The sequence below is a fragment of the Galeopterus variegatus genome, unplaced genomic scaffold (assembly GCF_000696425.1).
Source record: "Galeopterus variegatus unplaced genomic scaffold, G_variegatus-3.0.2 Scaffold5658, whole genome shotgun sequence".
Taxonomy (NCBI): domain Eukaryota; kingdom Metazoa; phylum Chordata; class Mammalia; order Dermoptera; family Cynocephalidae; genus Galeopterus; species Galeopterus variegatus.
The window spans coordinates 87,730-106,313 of NW_007731769.1; the positions used below are offsets into that span (position 1 = coordinate 87,730).

General features: G+C 36.3%; 1 protein-coding gene across 1 annotated transcript in view; it reads right to left on the reverse strand.

Annotated features, from left to right (window-relative positions):
* FGFR1OP (FGFR1 oncogene partner) overlaps positions 1–18,584 on the reverse strand; it is a 40,456-nt gene that overhangs the window by 20,561 nt on the left and 1,311 nt on the right. Inside the window, exons 2-7 of the mRNA XM_008589799.1 lie at positions 18,338–18,391; positions 14,718–14,772; positions 14,172–14,260; positions 13,584–13,721; positions 8,676–8,756; positions 5,878–5,937 (exon numbers count right to left, since the gene is read on the reverse strand). Of these exons, the coding sequence (XP_008588021.1) occupies positions 5,878–5,937; positions 8,676–8,756; positions 13,584–13,721; positions 14,172–14,260; positions 14,718–14,772; positions 18,338–18,391 (477 nt within the window). The remainder of the gene's footprint in view (positions 1–5,877; positions 5,938–8,675; positions 8,757–13,583; positions 13,722–14,171; positions 14,261–14,717; positions 14,773–18,337; positions 18,392–18,584) is intronic.

An 18,584-nucleotide genomic window follows, 5' to 3' on the forward strand; every position in this document is an offset into this window, starting at 1 on the left:
CCAACATATGTTCCAAAAGCACCGCTCATGACTAAATATGAGCTGCAGCCTAATGTAAGTTGGTAAACATCATTTACTGGAGGTTATGATAATGGCAAGAGAATGGTTGGCATTAATGAGAAATTATATGATTGGGACAAACTAAGTATATGGGAACAAAACTGTAGAACCCCCTTTACTTGGTGGTATCCAGTTTTAAATAAATCATTAAGAATTAGATATTGGGATAAAAATATATTCTGTAAAATTATTAAACCTGCAAAATTAGATTTTAGAAAAATAAGAGTACACCTAGTTTTGTGAGGGATGGTGCTGTGCACAATGACACTTTAACATTTAGATCAAGATTATAGGGCCACAGTGAATGCATAACCTTAAAATGTGCATGATAATGCTGCTCAAATATCCACTGTTCTTTTTCCATATGAGCAGCAGGTTCATTCCATTAGAACATAAAATCAATACGCCCCATTAGAATTTAAATGTTAGCATTATTCCTTTTAGCAAATTTGTACTTACATTTAGCAATAGACATAGGCCGTATGATAGTACTGTCTATCACTTTGCAACTGCAATAGTCCCACCCTGTTAATAGGGTAGATATTAACCACAGCTTGCCAACCGGAAAAGGTCACAGGCTAACTTCAGGACAATGAGAACATGGTCTCAATCTGATACCCTGATACTAAAAGGAGGAAGCACAAGCTAATCACCTGAGACGTGCTAACGAAGAAAAAAAACTGGCTTCCCCTGTCCTTTTTGAATTATTAAGCTTGCTGATGTAATAAAAAATAGTAGCCAAAAAACCCCCGCAGAGAAAAAACTAAATAAAAGGCATTGTCTCATGCTCTACTGTGCTCCAGCTGCAACACACTGACAGCCCGCAGAGAGAGAACATGCATACTGATGCACTGAGGTCTCTGTCTGTGTTTTTTTATTTTCGCTGGCTTCCTCATCCCTCTTTCAAGGACCTGCAAACTTGACTGGAGCTGGTCTGCAGCACTGCAAGATTAGATATAAAGGAAATAATGCATTTATCTGATGATTATTTTCCAGTGCAGCCTTTATTTTACTTCTCTCTTATGTTTCCTACAAGATTCACAAGGGGATTGACTGTTACTAGGCAGAAGTGTTTAATATACACATACACATACATACACACACACACACATACATACATACATATATATATATACACACACACACATACACACATATATATATATATACACATACACATACATACACACACACACACATACATACATACATATATATATATACACACATATATATACCCCGCAATCTCTTTAAAAAACCTTTATCATGGCTTAAGAAAAACCTTTATGTTACACACATAAACTTCAATTACTGGGGTTTTCTATCACCTGGATTTGGATAAACTGAAGTTAAGATTCTGGATGAAGCTAAATAGCTAAGGATAAGTATTGTTTAAAACCAAGAAATGTAGGTTTAAAAAACAAACAACAAAAAAACATTCATGGCAATGCCTTAGAATTCATTTAGAATTCATTCCCTATACACGCTCAAGTCCTAACTCCCAGTACTTCAAGAGCATGACCTTACTTAGAAATAGTGCCATTGTAGGTATATTTTAAAATGAGGACATACTGAAGTAGGGTCGGCCCTAACCCAATATGACTGGTGCCTTTATAAGAGAAACAGATGCAGAGACACACAGGGAGAACACCGTGTGAAGATGGAGGCAGAGATTAGAGTGATTCATCTACAAGTCAAAGAACACCTAGGATTGCTGGCAACAACCAGAAGCTAGGAGAGGGACTATCGCCCAGCTGACACCTTGATTTCAAACTTCTAAGTGTCCAGAACTGTGAGATAATGCATTTTTGTTGTTTTAAGCCACCCTATCTGTGGCTCTCTGTTACAGCGGCTCTAGGAAACACATAGTTATTTATAATAACCAACTAAAAATTAAGTTCTGTCTTTTCATAGAAGTGAGGAACCCACTGCACTACAGTCACTAAATTCCCATGGATGGATCTCAAGGCTAATTAGCTTTAGGGTAAATTATCATAAAGTTGTAAGAAAGTTTCAGTATATATTTAATTTTCTAAGCATATGCTTACATCATAAAAAATTCAATCATTTCTAGATTAATGGAAAACTAGTGTCAGAGAGAAGTTTCATAGTAAAAAACACTAATTTTCCAGTAGTCAAAAATGGAATTATCACTAGAATGTCTTAAGAACTGAAAGATTTTTTTTTTCTAAACTGAAGGTGTAATCTGTATATCTGTATTGTTCATAGTTGGAGACATATCAAAGTCAAAGAAATACTCTAGTTGTGTAAAAACATTCAAAGAATTCGTGCAATATTTAATTCTCTTCCCTCCCCCACCCTGCTAAAGGCAGTTTCTAACCCATGATTTACTAATGAATCAGAGAAGTAATTTCACTATAGTTTCAACAGACACATGTATTTAAAAGTTTAATTTGTTTACTTAGAAAAGTAAATACTGCAGGATTCTACAACTGAAACACAAACGTTTAAACCTTTCTTTCTACAAACTCAGTGTGTCTAGAGAAACTCTCTACCACCTGTAAACAATCTGTAATTCGTACAGATGCACAACAGAACCGTGACCTCCAGCTCTGCAGTAGGACTTGACAATGCCCCTATGCACAGCTGTTCTGCCCCTGCACCCTCAGCCCTCCCACCCTATCTCAATAGTAACTCAGAGTTCAGCTAACAAGTGGTACCAAAAGGTCAAGCCTAGAATCTCAAGTGGCTAGGATTACAGACTGGCTGGGCAGAAGTGGAAGGGCTCAGTGCTGGGAACATTCATCCATCCATGTATCCATGTACTCAAGATGGTGTGGGGTGTATTAAGGGAATGATAATGCTTGGTTTATTTGGAAAACTCTGAGATGACTGCAAAAGACACAAGGACACACACCCTGAAACATATACAATGTGATCACCACCACCACCCTAAATCAACATAAAGCTGGGCTTATCCTAGAACGTTGAAAACAAAGAACGATGAATTTTAAAATGTCTTATTTTTAAGAATATGATGCAAAAAGTACCTCAATACACATTGGTTTTAAAACACCTGAAAACTGATTATAAAAAGAGAAGATGACCTTTCATAGTACATTTAATGTGATGATAAAAAGCACCTAGTTCTAAATACGTTTTAAAAACAAACAAGGAACATCTAATATCTTACTCAGTTTTTCCAACTAGATGGTGAAAACTTAAGTTAGTAGAGCCTACCAAAAGTATATTGTAGTATGTTGTAATTTTTTTATATGTATTTTTTTTCAGACAACTAAGTACAATGTTTGGTAAAACAAAATGGTATATAATGAAATAAATTGTCACAGATGATACTCTGGAATTCAGTAAGTGCTAATACATATTTCAGAAATTTTAACTCATTAAAGAAATGCCCTCCCATTTAATAGTTACCCTCCCTGTATTCCAAATCTTTTATCCATCCTCACTGTATCTTAACAAAAGCAAGAACTTTTAGATTTACTCAAGTTAAATTAGTTCAAAAATCTTACCATTCAGGTTTATACATATGTATGAATGATTTTTAAAAGTTTATTTCTAATATGAACATAACTTCCCTGAAGAAACCGCCAAGGGTCTCTGAATGATCCATTACTACCAGTCCCTTCCTGCATTCAAAACAAACAGTAAGACACAGCCCGCACTACTGGCTTGGTGCTCCAGAGTTCCAAGGCAAGCGGCACTCCTGACCCTCCCACTTCCATTAGAGCCCCTGCGCTGCATACCCTGCTCCTGAGCCCTCCTGTGCTACATGCCTGGTTCACATCCGCAGAACAGACAGGTTAGGTTCCCACACTGGCTTTGCACACCTTGGGAAACACCACTCACCTACCATGTGAATGGCTCCCTCTGGAGATTTGCTAGTGTACAACCTTGACTCCACATGCAACTTGGTGTTTGGATTATTAAAATGTTAAGGATGCTGGGAACCTACCACATGCACAAGGCGAAGCAGAAAGGCAGAGGGGGACAATAAGCTAAAAGCTTATTTGTATAAGGCTGGAAACAGGCAATGCTGGGTACAATACAGACTTCTTACAAAAGCAATCAGAAACAAGATCAGGGAAGTAGAGGAAAAAAAGGTTTTAAAGTGACTGAGGAAGTATCCTGGGCTCAGGAACACAATAATGAAACAGAATGGGCCCACTCAAAGCCTTAACTCCGGGATACGGGCCCACCCAGATTCTTCACTACCCCTCAAGTTAGGGGCACACGAGGCCCTACCCAAGTATAGTCAGGCTAAAGTCTGGGCTCGCCCTACTTGTGTCACATCACACAAAGTGAAAACCATGGCTCTAGGCAAGCTTTGGTTCTACATACAAACTTCTTCAAAATGTTTTAACTTCTTTAAAACCTGTGACACCGTTAAAATTATGAAATCTTAACACTATGAAATATGCTTTTAACTGTAAGAAACCAATTAAAAGAATATATAAAAAACATACTGTTTTAACTATCTATCTTAAGGTATGTCTCAGCTCTCCAATTAGATTATAAACTCTTTAGGTGAGGGCTGTGTTAAATATGTCTTGACCACAGCATTTAACACAATGACTTTCACTATGTAAATGTTCAGAAAATACTTAATGCAATATTTTAAAGCATCTTCTTATTTAATAATGTATTAAGAATAGTGTGAACAAAAACAGAATACAATAATAGGAATTTACCTTTGAACCACTAGAGCTAAAGCCAGCTAACACAGCAAATAGATTTTTTTTTTTTTTTTGTCTTTTCCGTGACCGGTAAGGGGATAGCAACCCTTGGTGTGGTGTCGCCCACACCGCGCTCAGCCAGCGAGCGCACCGGCCATTCCTATATAGGATCCGAACCCGCGGCGGGAGCGTCGCTGCACTCCCAGCGCCACACTCTCCCGAGTGTGCCATGGGCTCGGCACAGAATTTTAAAAACATCTTTTATTTTGGGAGTTTTCAACTTAGTAAAAATATCTACACATAAACGAAGGTTCAACATAGGACTAATGAATCTCCTAAAACTGAAAATTATCTTGTCTTATTCTAAATAGATGTAAATTGTATTGATAATGTTTCTAAGACATCTAATATTTAAATTTTATAGGCAGCTAATCTACTTAGTCGATTTTTGTGATCTTTAGGGTGAAGAAGAAAAAGCAGCCAAGGCCCTGATCACAGGGCAGCATTAGACTCCCCCCAGTGTAATTTGAGTAGGGCCCTGACTAACAGTTAATAAATGTGCAAGGGTCTGAAAAGTGGCAGAACACAAAAAAATCTCTTGAAGGAAAGTAAGTTTAACCTTTTATTTCTAGATTGGAACTTATCCAAAAAGTAGTTTAAGGTTCTATTTTCCTCAGATAAAAATCACAATGTTAATAATATGTAAATGGTCATCCATTCAAAACAAAAATATTTTCAACTCAAAACAGAGAACTTTCAAAGTAAAATTGAGAGCAGTTTTAAAATACAACAGTATAATTTTCACCTGGATTGTTCTATTTTCCTCAGATAAAAATCACAATGTTAATAATATGTAAATGGTCATCCATTCAAAACAAAAATATTTTCAACTCAAAACAAAGAACTTTCAAAGTAAAATTGAGAGCAGTTTTAAAATACAACAGTATAATTTTCACCTGGATAAAAACTGACAAACAGTTAACTTTTTGTTTTATGCCACCATTACTTTCTCCTGCTCTGATTACAGATAAATGAAGTGACATTTCAAACAAAAACTTAAAACCTAGGCCAAAAGGAATCCAACACCACTAGGAGACCCCGTGAATGTGAGGCTGTTTTAGCACAGGCTACTTTCTGCCTTTGCTCTCATGCATGTTACCTTGTCACCAGACTTCTGCCCGCTTGGCTTCTTCTTACCTTGTCCTTTATACCTTGGTATCTGACATGAGAATAAAATGATATTTTACAACAAAATATAAATCTTTAAAAATAAACTAACTCATTACCAAACTAATAAAGATTCCTATTAGAAAAAAATTTTTAAATGTAAAATCTAATTAATTTCACATTCCTCTCTGAAATGTGCTTTTCTTATCTTTTCTTAACTCTATTCCTAAAGTGGTTCAACTCATGTTTATCTACTGTTTCCCACAGATACTTGGTCAAACGCAGATACTATAGCCTCCACCTGTTGCAGCTTCTATTGGGTGGAGAATCACTTCTTTCATGCTACCTCTAGCAGCATTCTAAATAAGCCTAAGCTTGAACTCCTAAGCAGCTTCACTGAAGACTTGTCCTGGCCTTACCTTCCTCAGGAGCACACGAAGCTAGTCCCTAAAGGTCGGGCTGGACCCCATTCTTGACCACAATTTTTCACAGTCCCTAACACTCTATGTGGGCTTTCACGACTGATGAGGTACCACTGGGAGGCAGGTGGCAAGACAATGGGGAAAGTACTGGAATCCCCAAATCCAGATCCTTTAGGACTACGGGGAATTGCATTTTTTAAGTGCCAAAATAAGGATTTTTTTAAAAAATAGAACCCACCCCAGCCCCACCAGAGAGCATCTAGGGTATTTCTGAAACGGCTATTGCCACCTCAGGTTTATGAGGTCAACTGAGAAATGGAGACCACACTGAAGGTAACTGAAAGATGGCAGAAGTGTGGTGCCACCTGGAGGACAGATACTGTTCTCTAAATCAGCCTTAGAATTATCATTCACTTCTCAGTAAGAATTTAGAGCAACATATCCTAACTGACATAATACTCATCATAGTTCTTAGATCTTAAACATATTTTTATGTAGAGAGAATATATGTAAAACAGACATTAATATTTTATCTTGAAGACATACCTTATGCACTAGATTAGTGTTGCTAATTTGCTTTAAAAATAATAATTTGCTAAAAAGAGAACTTCCAAATAGCTCAGTGCTACAGATACTGATAAGTATTATTCATTATTACATTATATTAATTTTCATTTTGCTAAAGCCAGATGTTTTCATAGAAAATAAAGCTTTCCTACACACAGGCTCTTTTATCTGCAATTAGTTCAAAGAAATTTTAAAAATTTACTCATGGCCTTATCCTGTCATCAGGATTATAGCTTCCCACAAGCATCAAGGGAAAAAAAAAAACCTTTAAAAAAGAACTTCCCTATTAGAAAAGGCTAACTAGAAATCTAAGGAAGGAAGAAATGAATTACTATAAACAATATAATAGTCTCTTTCCTTGGTTAGAAATAAAGTATAAAATCCCTTTGGATTTCTAAACTTAAATAAAAAGGAGCAATAACATCAAAGAATAAGAAATGACAACATTCAGCAGTGTTCTTTGCCTAGATATTTGAAAAAGAAATCTAGCAGTATACCTACTACCCTCTGGAAGTTCACCTAATTTAAATGGATGCAATGTTTATCTAAGAGTCAATATACCACCATGAACCCACAAAAAGCCTAGTCTTTTGGAATGTACTCCACAGCATCACTCTACTCCTACAGAATGAAAATCAAAGGAGCAGTCACAGAATACAAATCTGACCTGTGATGAACTGCATGTCTGTGTCCCCCCAAAATTTGTATGTTGAAATCCTAACCCCCAAAGTAATGGTATTAGGAGGCAGAGCCTTTGGGAGGTAAAGGGGTCATAAGGGTTGAGCCCTCATGAATGGGATGAGTGAGTGACCTTCTAAAAGGGACCCCAGAGAGAGCTTTGTCCTCTTTCCACCATGTGAGGATACTATGAGAAGACAGCAGTCTGCAACCAGAAGAGAGCCTCACCAGGACACCATACTGGTGCCCTGATCTTGGACTTCCAGCCTCCAGACCGTGAGTTATAAATTTCTGTTGTTTATAAGCCACTCAGTACTTGGAACTTTGTTACAGAAGCCTGAATGAGCTAAAACATGACCCAAACCCATCATTTGATAAGACTAGCTGGTAGTTCCAATTCATGCTATACTTGAACCAGTCAACCTGACAACCATCTTTCTATCCATTCTTGTATTATTATATATATCCTTGGTCTTAAATTCAAGTGTCCAATTCAATTTTTTTCTCCATTATGCCAAATCCCTGAAATCAGATCTTACCTTTAACAACTCATAAATACACACATGCACACACAGTCTTTAACAACTCATTAAGTATACACATGCACACAACCTTTAACAACTAATACACACACACACACAAATGCAACCAGAGTACATACACTTTTTTATAAATTCTATTAAAATAGCTCATAAATATTAAAAAAATCATGATTTTATAATTCCAAATCTGATCATCTGTCTAGAGTCTACAATATTCAACACAATTTTATATTTTGGAATCTAATATTCACAAGCTAGGAATTTATAAATGAAAAGAAAGTAAACCTCCTTATTAATAGAAGACATGTTTAAAATACAAACGAGTCCAAATCTTCTACAATTCTATTATTTAACAGCATACTCCTTTCTATGATACAAAATTCAAAATACTACCGATACAGCAAAAATTTTTTTTAAATATATACTTAATCAATGGGAAAAAAGCGCTTTCAAAAAACTAAAGGGTACCTGTATTACAAAACAACAAAACTTATAACAAATAAGACCAGAGAGAGAAAAACAGAGTCCTCTGGAGTATTAGTCCAAATATTACCTCTATATCCTGTAGTTAACTAACTTACCTTACTTGGTGCTGTGTGTGCACTTGTTTTTCCTTCTGGTGACCTTGGTGGAGAATGTACATCAGATAGATCTAGTGCACCCTAAAATATTTCACAGTTCAAAATTAAAACACATTTAAAATACTAATTGTTTTTCAATGGAATTTTAGCATTTAAAAACACTATACAATGTTGGTATTTTATTTCTTCCTCATTAATGTAACTATCACTATATTTTCCTCTCATTTTACCAAACCAAACCAAACAAACTTAGATTCCAATTACCTGACAACTACTTCACTCAATCACTGTGAGCAGACCACCCAGTGTGCACTGAAACACCCCCAGTCTACCTCTCCAACATCACTGCCTAACTTCCCATTTCTACTTTCCAGACTAACATTATTCTGTGATTCCCAAAGATCTAGTCTTTCCACTCTCCCTGAATTTCTTTCCCTACTTCATTTTCTCTCAAAAAAAATTATCAAATAGCAAATCTCTCATAAAAAAAACTCTGCCCCCTTCATATGGCAGTAGTCTCTTCCTTTTTTTAACTCCCATGAATTTTCTTCCCCTTTTATAGAGCACTTATCCTAGTTCAGCTTCCATATAGTTATTTGTGTGTGTCTCATAGCACCGTCTCAACACAGGGTCCTAAGCACTACGGTAAAAAAAAAAAAAAAGTTTTTAAAAATGTTGGAAATCACTTCCTAAAATTCATCCACTATTATCATCACAAGCTTTATGACACTACATATTAAATATAGACTGTTTTGTTACAAAAATCCTTTAATAACTTTTTAAATATGAAAATGTGCTATTCTTCATAACTTCTGCTCCCTCTTGAGTCTATTTCTGATGATGGCATCATCTTTTCCCAGGCTAAAAACCTTAATATCATCTTTGAGACTTTTCTTTTTCCCATACTGCCTTCTAAGACCCTGTCCCATGCCAAAATATTAATTTACCAAGTCTTGTTGATTCTTCCCTTAAAAGGTAACCTTTATTGGTCCATTTATTTCTATTCTTACTGCTACCATTCTTGTCTAGATTTGCCTTTTTATGGGTTTCACTTCTTTCTAGTCTTCTAACTTCTCTGTATTTCATCAGCCTAACCTTCTCAAATTTGTCTCCCAAATGGCTACTCCTGTACAGAAGTCTTCAAAGGCTTCACATTGACCATAAACAAATATCTATTAAGAATCACTGTGTCTTAGACCCTGCCCTTATCCTAAATAAATTTATGACCTAGCAGTAGGGCAATAACAAATGTGGATAACTATAACAACTTGGCAGAATAAGGGACTAATCTACATATAGTTTCCAGTACTATAGGAAAGAGTACTAAAGAACAAGGAAAACACCACAAGGTGTCACAGATGAGGAGAGAAACTGAATGATAAAATTCCACAGCCACGGAAAGGAAAAGATGTATAATTTCAGGTAGACACTTAGAATGAGAAAATAACAAAAGACAAGAAAGCACAAGCCACTTTCAAGGAATAAGTTCAGTCTGGCTTACATACAAGGTTCCACATTTCAAAAAAAAAGGCATAAGGCTAGATAGGTTGAAGCAATATCATGCAGAATCTTAAATTAAGGTTAAATATAGAAAACCAAAGATAAAAAAACAAAAAAGTAAACAAAAATTAAAGTTGAAGAATCTGGAGACTCTTTAGTTGCCATTACATAGTCACTGCAATTTTTAAAGAGGAAGGGAATAAAGAGATGAATTTTAAAAACAATTCAGCAACAGTGAATAGTAGAGATTGAAAAAATGAGATGAGGTGACACTGCTGAACAGAGATGTGGACCTGGACTGATAATGGTGCTAAAGGGAGAGGAAAAGGACTCACTGAGGAGCTCAGAAAACAAGAAGGTGCTTTTAATTACATACAGCTGGGGCACATTCAACAAAATCAACCAAAAGTCACATTAAAATAAGTGAGGCACAGCAACCTGATTCTTAAGGTGGTTTTAAAAAGCGATTTGGGTAAAAAAGCATCAGTAACAGAGTTCAACAGGCTTAATCCACAGGTAGTTTTCTTTTCTACAATCAAAAGTGAAAGGTCAATAAAACCTGTAATTTTTTATTTCTTTTTAAATGACAGGTTTCCTCTCAAAGTAGCAAGATTAAAATATTAGTGAATGATGGAAAACCAAAACAGACACCTTTGAGCTCATTTTAAATATTAGTTTATATATTTATGTACTATATACACACAAACTATTAAAATGAAATAGCTATTAAGAGGGAAAAACTAGCAAAAAGTGGAGATAAAATATCCAACTTAATGGTTTTGCAATTGGGAAAGTAAAGCAATTACCTTTTGAAGATACAGAATTCCTATTCTGGGTCTATTTAATAGAATCACAGCTATGGAACAGTCACGGTAAACTGACAGAAGCTTCAGAAGTCCCAGCCAGAATGGAATGCTGAAGAATACAGTGATTCAGTTTTAATTTTCAAATCACACCAACTACACAGGAAAACTTCTACTGGGTTCTCAGTTTGAGGCAGACATCCTGTCTTCCAGCAATTATTCTATCTTCCATGGTTGCTGCCAGACCTACCAGTTATAGACGGGAGAGCAAATCCTTTCTGACAGAAAGACTGAATCTAGAACACACGGGAAGAGGTGACTGCTTGGGCTGGAACCAAGGATTCACAAGAACAGAATCAATATAAACAGACAAGTAAGCAACAAGAACTGGAACTGGGTTTTTTTTGGGGGGGTGGGGGGGGAGGATTTGTTGTATTTTGGTGTATTTTCACTTTTTTAGAAGTGATGAGAATAAAGTCAGCTTTTTTCACACAGGATTTAAATGTACTAGTGGTTTATCCAGGTGGGAATGTAAAGAGCTGGAAATTCTGGCCTGGAGCTAGGAGAAAGGATTGAGCTGGACATAGGCACACTAAACTGGACTCAGGAAGTCATCCACCTGGTAATGATAACAAAAATAAGAAACGATAACAATAATGGCAAATATTTACAATTGATTCCTATATGCCAAGCACTGTTCTAAGATCTTTGCACATATTTCTTCCTTTAGTCCTCACTACAACCTCACAAGGTCAATACTCTCTGATCTGCATTTTGCAGATGAGGAACCTAAAGCACAGGGAGGTTGAGAGACTTGGAGACTCACACAGCTAGGATGTGGCAGAGCTGGGATTTCAACCCAAGCAGCCTGGCAGCAGAGACCATGCTATTAACTAGCTTATTAAGGAAGGGGGATCCAACCAGAGAGAAAAATGCATGCAATCACCCCTGCAATGAGGTGAGCCAAAGAGCAACGCAGAAAGAATATGAAAGGGTAGGAAAAAGAGAAAAGAGGTCAGGCCCAAGAGAAGGAAGAGACAAAACAGAGATGTCATTACTGCCTACAGACTGCTAAGCCCAGAAGACCATTTGGGGCTCTTTTTAAAAAAAAATTCCCTAGCACAATGTCCATGATATAGGCACACAACAAAACCTTGTTAAATAACTGAGAAGGAATGAACGAAATTAAAATGCACAAGCCAAGGTGACAATGGTGCCTTCAGCAGGCTGGCTCCCACTAGGCCCTGATCTGGCTCTGCTCTCTTGCCCCCCACCTTTCTGGCACTGCCCACTTTCATAGAACACCCGCCCTTCTCAATCCTTGCCCCACAACCGACATCCTTTTCACATTAAGATTCAGCTTAACAAAATTTAAACATGAAACAATCACTTCTCCCTTTTAACTAAGACAATTACTACTTATAAAATGTTTGGAAATAATCATTTATTGTATGCCACTTCCTCTATAATCTTAAACTGTTACTTAAATATTAATTTCCTTTGTGAGCATATCTTATCGAATAGCTCTGACCTCTTTAAGGACACAGAACTTTCTTTTATTTTACCTTATATTACCCACAGAATTTATTTACCATGCCTTATAGGCCATTAGTACTCAGACAAGCTTTACTGATCTTCAAAGATCCTAACAGAAAATATACTCTGAGATTCTCCAAATAAATAGGTAGCCCATAACCCTCCACATTCTTATCTATAAACTTCTATTACTAAAAGCGCACATTTAACCAGATATCTGAACAGTTACAGATGTTGTCTGTGTCTGTGAAACAGTATCTTTATGTATAGCTACTGTATGTAGCTAGAAATCAGACCATTAATCTCATTAGGAGGATTTACAAAAAAGGCTAAGAGTAAGAAAGGTAACTGCTAATCAAAAAAGAAGTTTGAAAATGTTTAGAAACTTCGCAAAATCAACAGCTTAGTTTTAAGCCTAGTTTCAAAAAGCCTTTAAATCCAAAAAATTATTAGTCTATAAATCAGCCTTTTTCTATTTAACTAAAATAGTAGGAAAAAAATGCAACTACCCATTAGTTTAGATTTTTCTACACTGAGCACCATTCTTAGCATTTTACATGCATTAACTCATACACAGAAGCCTTAAAACACTAGGTGGGGGGCTGGCTGGTGAGCTCAGTTGGTTAGAGAGCAGTGTTGCTAACAACAAAGTCGAGGGTTCGGATCCCCCTACTGGCCAGCCACCAAAAACAAAAAAAAAACAAACCAAAAAAACCCCACAAACACTAGGCCCGTTTCACACATTAAAGCAATGGAGAGGGTAAGAGATGTGTCCAAGTTTAACAGCTAGTCAGTGAGGTACTGTGATTTGTTCCAGACATTTTGGCTCCTGAATTCAATACTCTGAGGATCAAAAAACAGAGCAGGTACCCAACAATGTCAGAGTTACCACATTACTAATTTTCTTTAAAATTTGCATTTATACAATCTGAGTGTATTTCAGTTTTAAGGAATGTCCTATTTTTATGTAAACCTTGATTCGTTATATATGCACTAATCTTCATGGCTAAACTAATTAGCCAATAATCAAAACAAAAATTAGAAAAAGATAACATAGTATTATACTTACTTCCCCACTGGCTGGCCCTTTTTCTTTCTGTTGACAGCGTCTGATCACTTCTAATAATAAGGGTCCACCCACAGTACCTTCTGCTTCAATAATACCTAAATCTCGGGCTAAATGCTCTCGACCTTCAAGACCTTGAAACTAGAAAAGAAATAAGATACAGGTGCACAAAAATACAGCAAAAATATTGCAAGACAGTAAAGAAAATATTTTTGGAGCTTAAAGATACCTCTAAACTCAAAGAGACTGTTTTTCTAATGAATGAAATGTCCATTTTTAAAGATTATACCTATTTCTTTTGTAGAGCCTCTACATTCAAAGTCTCTATTAATGGTTGCAGTAAAAAAATCATAACAAAACTAACTCTACAACAATACTCCTTTACTAGCAAGCTTTCAATATATATGAATTAGCGACTGATGCCAGCTGACAAGTCAGATGGCTTTTAAGAAAAACAGATAATCAACAACAAAAATAATCTATAGGCAAGAAGCTGTAGGTAGTCAAAGCTCATTAACTTTCAGTTTAATATTAACTCATTTATACCAAAAAAAGGTTTCATAGGATAAATGTAAAAATCATTATTCTTACTGTGCTAGTTTCAGGTTGAAAAACAGCCAAGGTAAAGTCAAGGTTAAAAAACTGAAGAAATTCTGCAACAAGACTAGCCACTAAACGACCTGTAAAGATAACGAAAAAGGTAGGTAAACAAGTCTTTAAGAACTTTGAAGTCTTTTTAACACAGTGACATGATATACACTAAATTAAAGAAAAAAAGTTTCTAAATTTTTTAAATTACAAATTTCTTCTCATTGAATAAAACAAATATGTATTTAAAATCCCAATCTCCCAATTTTTTCACTAGGATCATCAGTGTGAAACTGCAAGACAATATATAAATTCACAAACAGATTTCAGTGTTCTGCTTTTTATAGTAAAATTGGCTTTAACCAACAACTTCCCATGACCAAAAATATTTCGTAGCAACTTGACTAATGCATATTGAAATATGATTTTAAATGAGGACCTATAAGAATCGGAGACTTAAAAAAAATCTAAAGTTCTTGATTTCTCCCAAATGGTGTCAAGATTTGAAAATTCTCAGACAGATAAACAAGAAGCAGCTGAACATCTTACCATCTCTTGTATTTAAAAACTTTTTCAGGCTCTCATTGACTAAAGGAGCTTTGTTCTGTTAAAAAAGTAAAATAAACATCATGTGTTTATCCTAAAAACAACTACCAAATGTAGATTAAAGTTTAATTTTTTTGCAAAGATATAACTGATACATTGTCATTCATAAATTACAGTTTCATGAAATCCATTCCACACCTATTGATTACTACGGGACTTGTTTTGTGCTATTTAATAATTTCTGAAAGTTAATAAAACAAAACCATATATGAAGATTTGAATTTATTTCTAATTTTTAAATGTTTTATAAATTGCTTATTAAACTGCCTTTGAAGCTAGATATCTTCAAATACTTATGTGAAAGAAAATCAAATTTACTTATATAAACAACTGTTTATTTCAAATATATGAAGTTTAATATTTTGTCATCTTAGATATCTATCACTGATAGCACACTTACTATGAATAAATACATTTGTGATTCCCAGTTTATCAGTGCTATGTGATGTGATTTTATGTGGCCCATAGGCCAAACTTATTTTTGCGATTATACATTTATTTGAATAAAATATGGAAAAAATACTTCTAGCACATGAAACCTGTGATTATTTGTAAGGAACTAAATAACAAGCTGACAGAGTCCTTGGTATTTTGGAATTAGGCCAGCAAGGCTGGCTTCCCGTTTGCCCTTCTCCCTCCCCTTGAGGTCTGACCTTTGAATGAACCCAGGACCCTGAGAACTTTATAAAGGAGGAATTTATGTTGTTAGCCATGAACCTTCAAGCACCATGGCAACAGGAAGTGATCTATAAACAGCTTTGTACCAGACAAAACTGGCTTAATCAGTATGTTATTTTTACTGGCTTATAAAAATAAACTAAAATAAACTTAGGCACTTCACAGGTCAGCAGCCTGGGAAGTCCTCCTGACCCCATGAATGTGACTCTTCATTAATTCCCTACCATCTCCCCTCGCATACCGGTCCCCAACAATTACTGCTTAGGATAAGGCTAAAGTAGGTAGCAAATGGTAAGCTTCCTTAAACAGACCATATGAACTTCTGGAATATGGAAACCTCACACACTGTTGATGGGAATGCAAAATGGCACAACCACGTTGGAAAGCAGTTTGGTAGTTTTTTAAAAAAGTTAAACATATCCCTAGCATGTGATCCAGACATTCCACCCCTACATATTTTTTCAAGAGAAATCACAGATCCAAGCAAAGACTTGTACATGAATGTTCACAGCTGCCTTATTTATAATACTGGAAAACTGAAAACAATCCAAATGTCCATCAACTGGTGAATGGCTGAAACAAACTGTCATGTCCACACAATGGACTAATGGAATGATCTATTAATCCTGAACTCAAAATTTAATGTAATGAACTATTAATACACACTACAATATGAATGAATTTCAAAAACATTATGCTGAATGAAAGAAGCCAGACCAAAAACAGTATATACTGTGTGATTTCACTTGCATAGCTCCTAAAAATGTTTGAGGGAGGGGGAATGTTTACAAAGGGGCACAAGGAACTGAAGTTGTTAAAATAAAAGCAAGGAAGGGAAAGATCACAAAGGGACAAGATCAGAGGTGTATTACAAATAACCAATCTAGGAGCAATGTGCAGAAAAGTCTTCAAGCAGATGGTGAGAGTCACCAGCAAAGGGGAGACTAGAGAGTAGCAAAGCAGTCAGCAGAGCACCTCTCTTACAGTTACTTCAGATACAGACCCAACAGACACAGAGACAGGTGATGACTGAGTAGGTGGAAAGAAGAGCAAGGCCCAGGAAACGCTCTGATTTCTTGCTTGCATAAATGACAGTCCCAGTAGATGAGTCTAGTAGGCAGTTTAACACACAGGTCTGAAACTCAGGAGGGAGATGCAAAAAAAAAAATACAGGGCTGAAGTTATTAGTATGGTTAAGGTCACCTGGAGAGAGAATGCAGAATGAGAACTACAGGATAGCGCATCAACAGTTTAAGTGAGGTATATAGGAAAAAGATCATGCTGAAGAAACAAAGGAGTAGTGAAAAGGAAAAAAGAAAAACAGAACAGAAAAGTATCAAAGGTCAAGAGAGATTTTCAGATAGGAAGAAGGAATGAAGAATATTAAATGTAAAATAATAATCAACTAAGACAGACAGGAACTAAAGTATACTCAAGTAGGAAATTCCTCTTAACTGTAGCAAGAAAAATTACTTAGGTATAGTAGTGGTGGATTTAAGATTTTAACAGATTAAGGGGAGCTTAGAACACAAGAAATAGTATAAGACATACCCATTCTTTCAAAACCTGACTGTGAGGGGGAAAGAAAAACAGAGTGGTATTAAAATCAGAGTATGAGTAAAAGAAAACAGTTTTCCCCTCAAGAAAAGAGCCAACAGAAAGGTAGAGGTCAAAAATATAGTTAAAAATTAAGGAGATGAGAGTATACAGAAGGCAAAACCAAAACAAAGTGATTATTCTTGGACAAGACAGAGACTCTTCTACTAAAACAGGAAGGAAAAAGATACAGATAAACGCAGGCACAATTAACTTTTGCTGAGGTGAGTGACACACTAGTGGCTGGGAAAGGAAGACAAAAAGTTAGGATCTGATGGCTTCTATTTTCCCTGTGAAGGAAGAGAAAAGACTGTCCAGAGTAAAGGAAAAAGGAGTGAGGTAGAAGCTTAAGTGGGAATCAAAGAGTAAAAAGAACTGTTTGCCTGCTCGGGACCGAGCCGAAGTTGGTATCCACCGATTTGTAACATCAGCAATCCACATGGTTGAATGACTTTTCTCTAGTAGCACATATGCACAAACAGGGAAGAGTGAATCTCCTGGATTAAATAACCATTAAGACTTCTTCCACACCAAGTATGACTGGATGGAAAGGTAGTTAGGGTTTTTCAGGTACAGACCATGGGGTCCAGAACAAAGAGGAGTCAAGAGAAGACTGATGCTTGAACAAACAGAAAAAGCAAAGAAGTGAACGGTTTAATGAAATTAGAGAGCTGGTACATAGGTCTAAAGAAATGGAAAAATAGGAGATTGTTTTGTCATAAAGAGTTTAAGACCTTGATTATAGAATGATTCTTGTTGACAACAAGTTCCAGAATATTTGTTCAGGATGGTTGATGGAACTTGGGATAGAGAGAAAAAGCTAAATTTCCCACTTAAGTTCAGAGAAGTGGTTGGACTTCTGAGAAGAAAGATCGTGATTTTAAAATAACTGAGATAATTTTGAGAAAAGGTGCATGTTACATGCTTTGCCTGGCAGGGATTCACAATGCACATTAAAGGTTCTGAGTATCTGCTGTGAGTGCTCCTGCAGTTCTCAGTGACAAGGGAACCATTTCTTCACGTAACTCCTATGACCTTTCCTTTCAGATTCAGAATTGGTTTCAAAGTTACTGTGATACCTTAACTTACTTAAGTTACGACAAAATTGGAAAAGACATAAAAAGAGAATTGTTTTGGCTTTCTCCCAATAGTTAAGAAATGTGATCTTTAACAGTTCAAAATTATCCCTGACTATACACTACTATAACTTTTATTTTAATATGATTTTTATCCAGTTAAAAATTATGCATTAACGAATAGGGTAATATTAGAATTTGAAGATTTCATACCTCTACTTTTTCTTGTTCCTCTAATGCTAAAAATACAGCGGCTCGGAGTTCAGCCTTAAACAGAAAGGAAGTAAAGCAACACAAACCGTTACTTCAAGACAATTTCCACGACGACGAGCCACACGACGAGGCTGCAGGAGGGCTCAGGAAGGCGCGCCGCTGGGCTCAGCTCGCCCGCCGCCTGCCGAGGCGCCCCAACTGCCGCCGCCACTGCGGGAGCGCCTGAGGCAGCCGAGTCCGCGGGGCT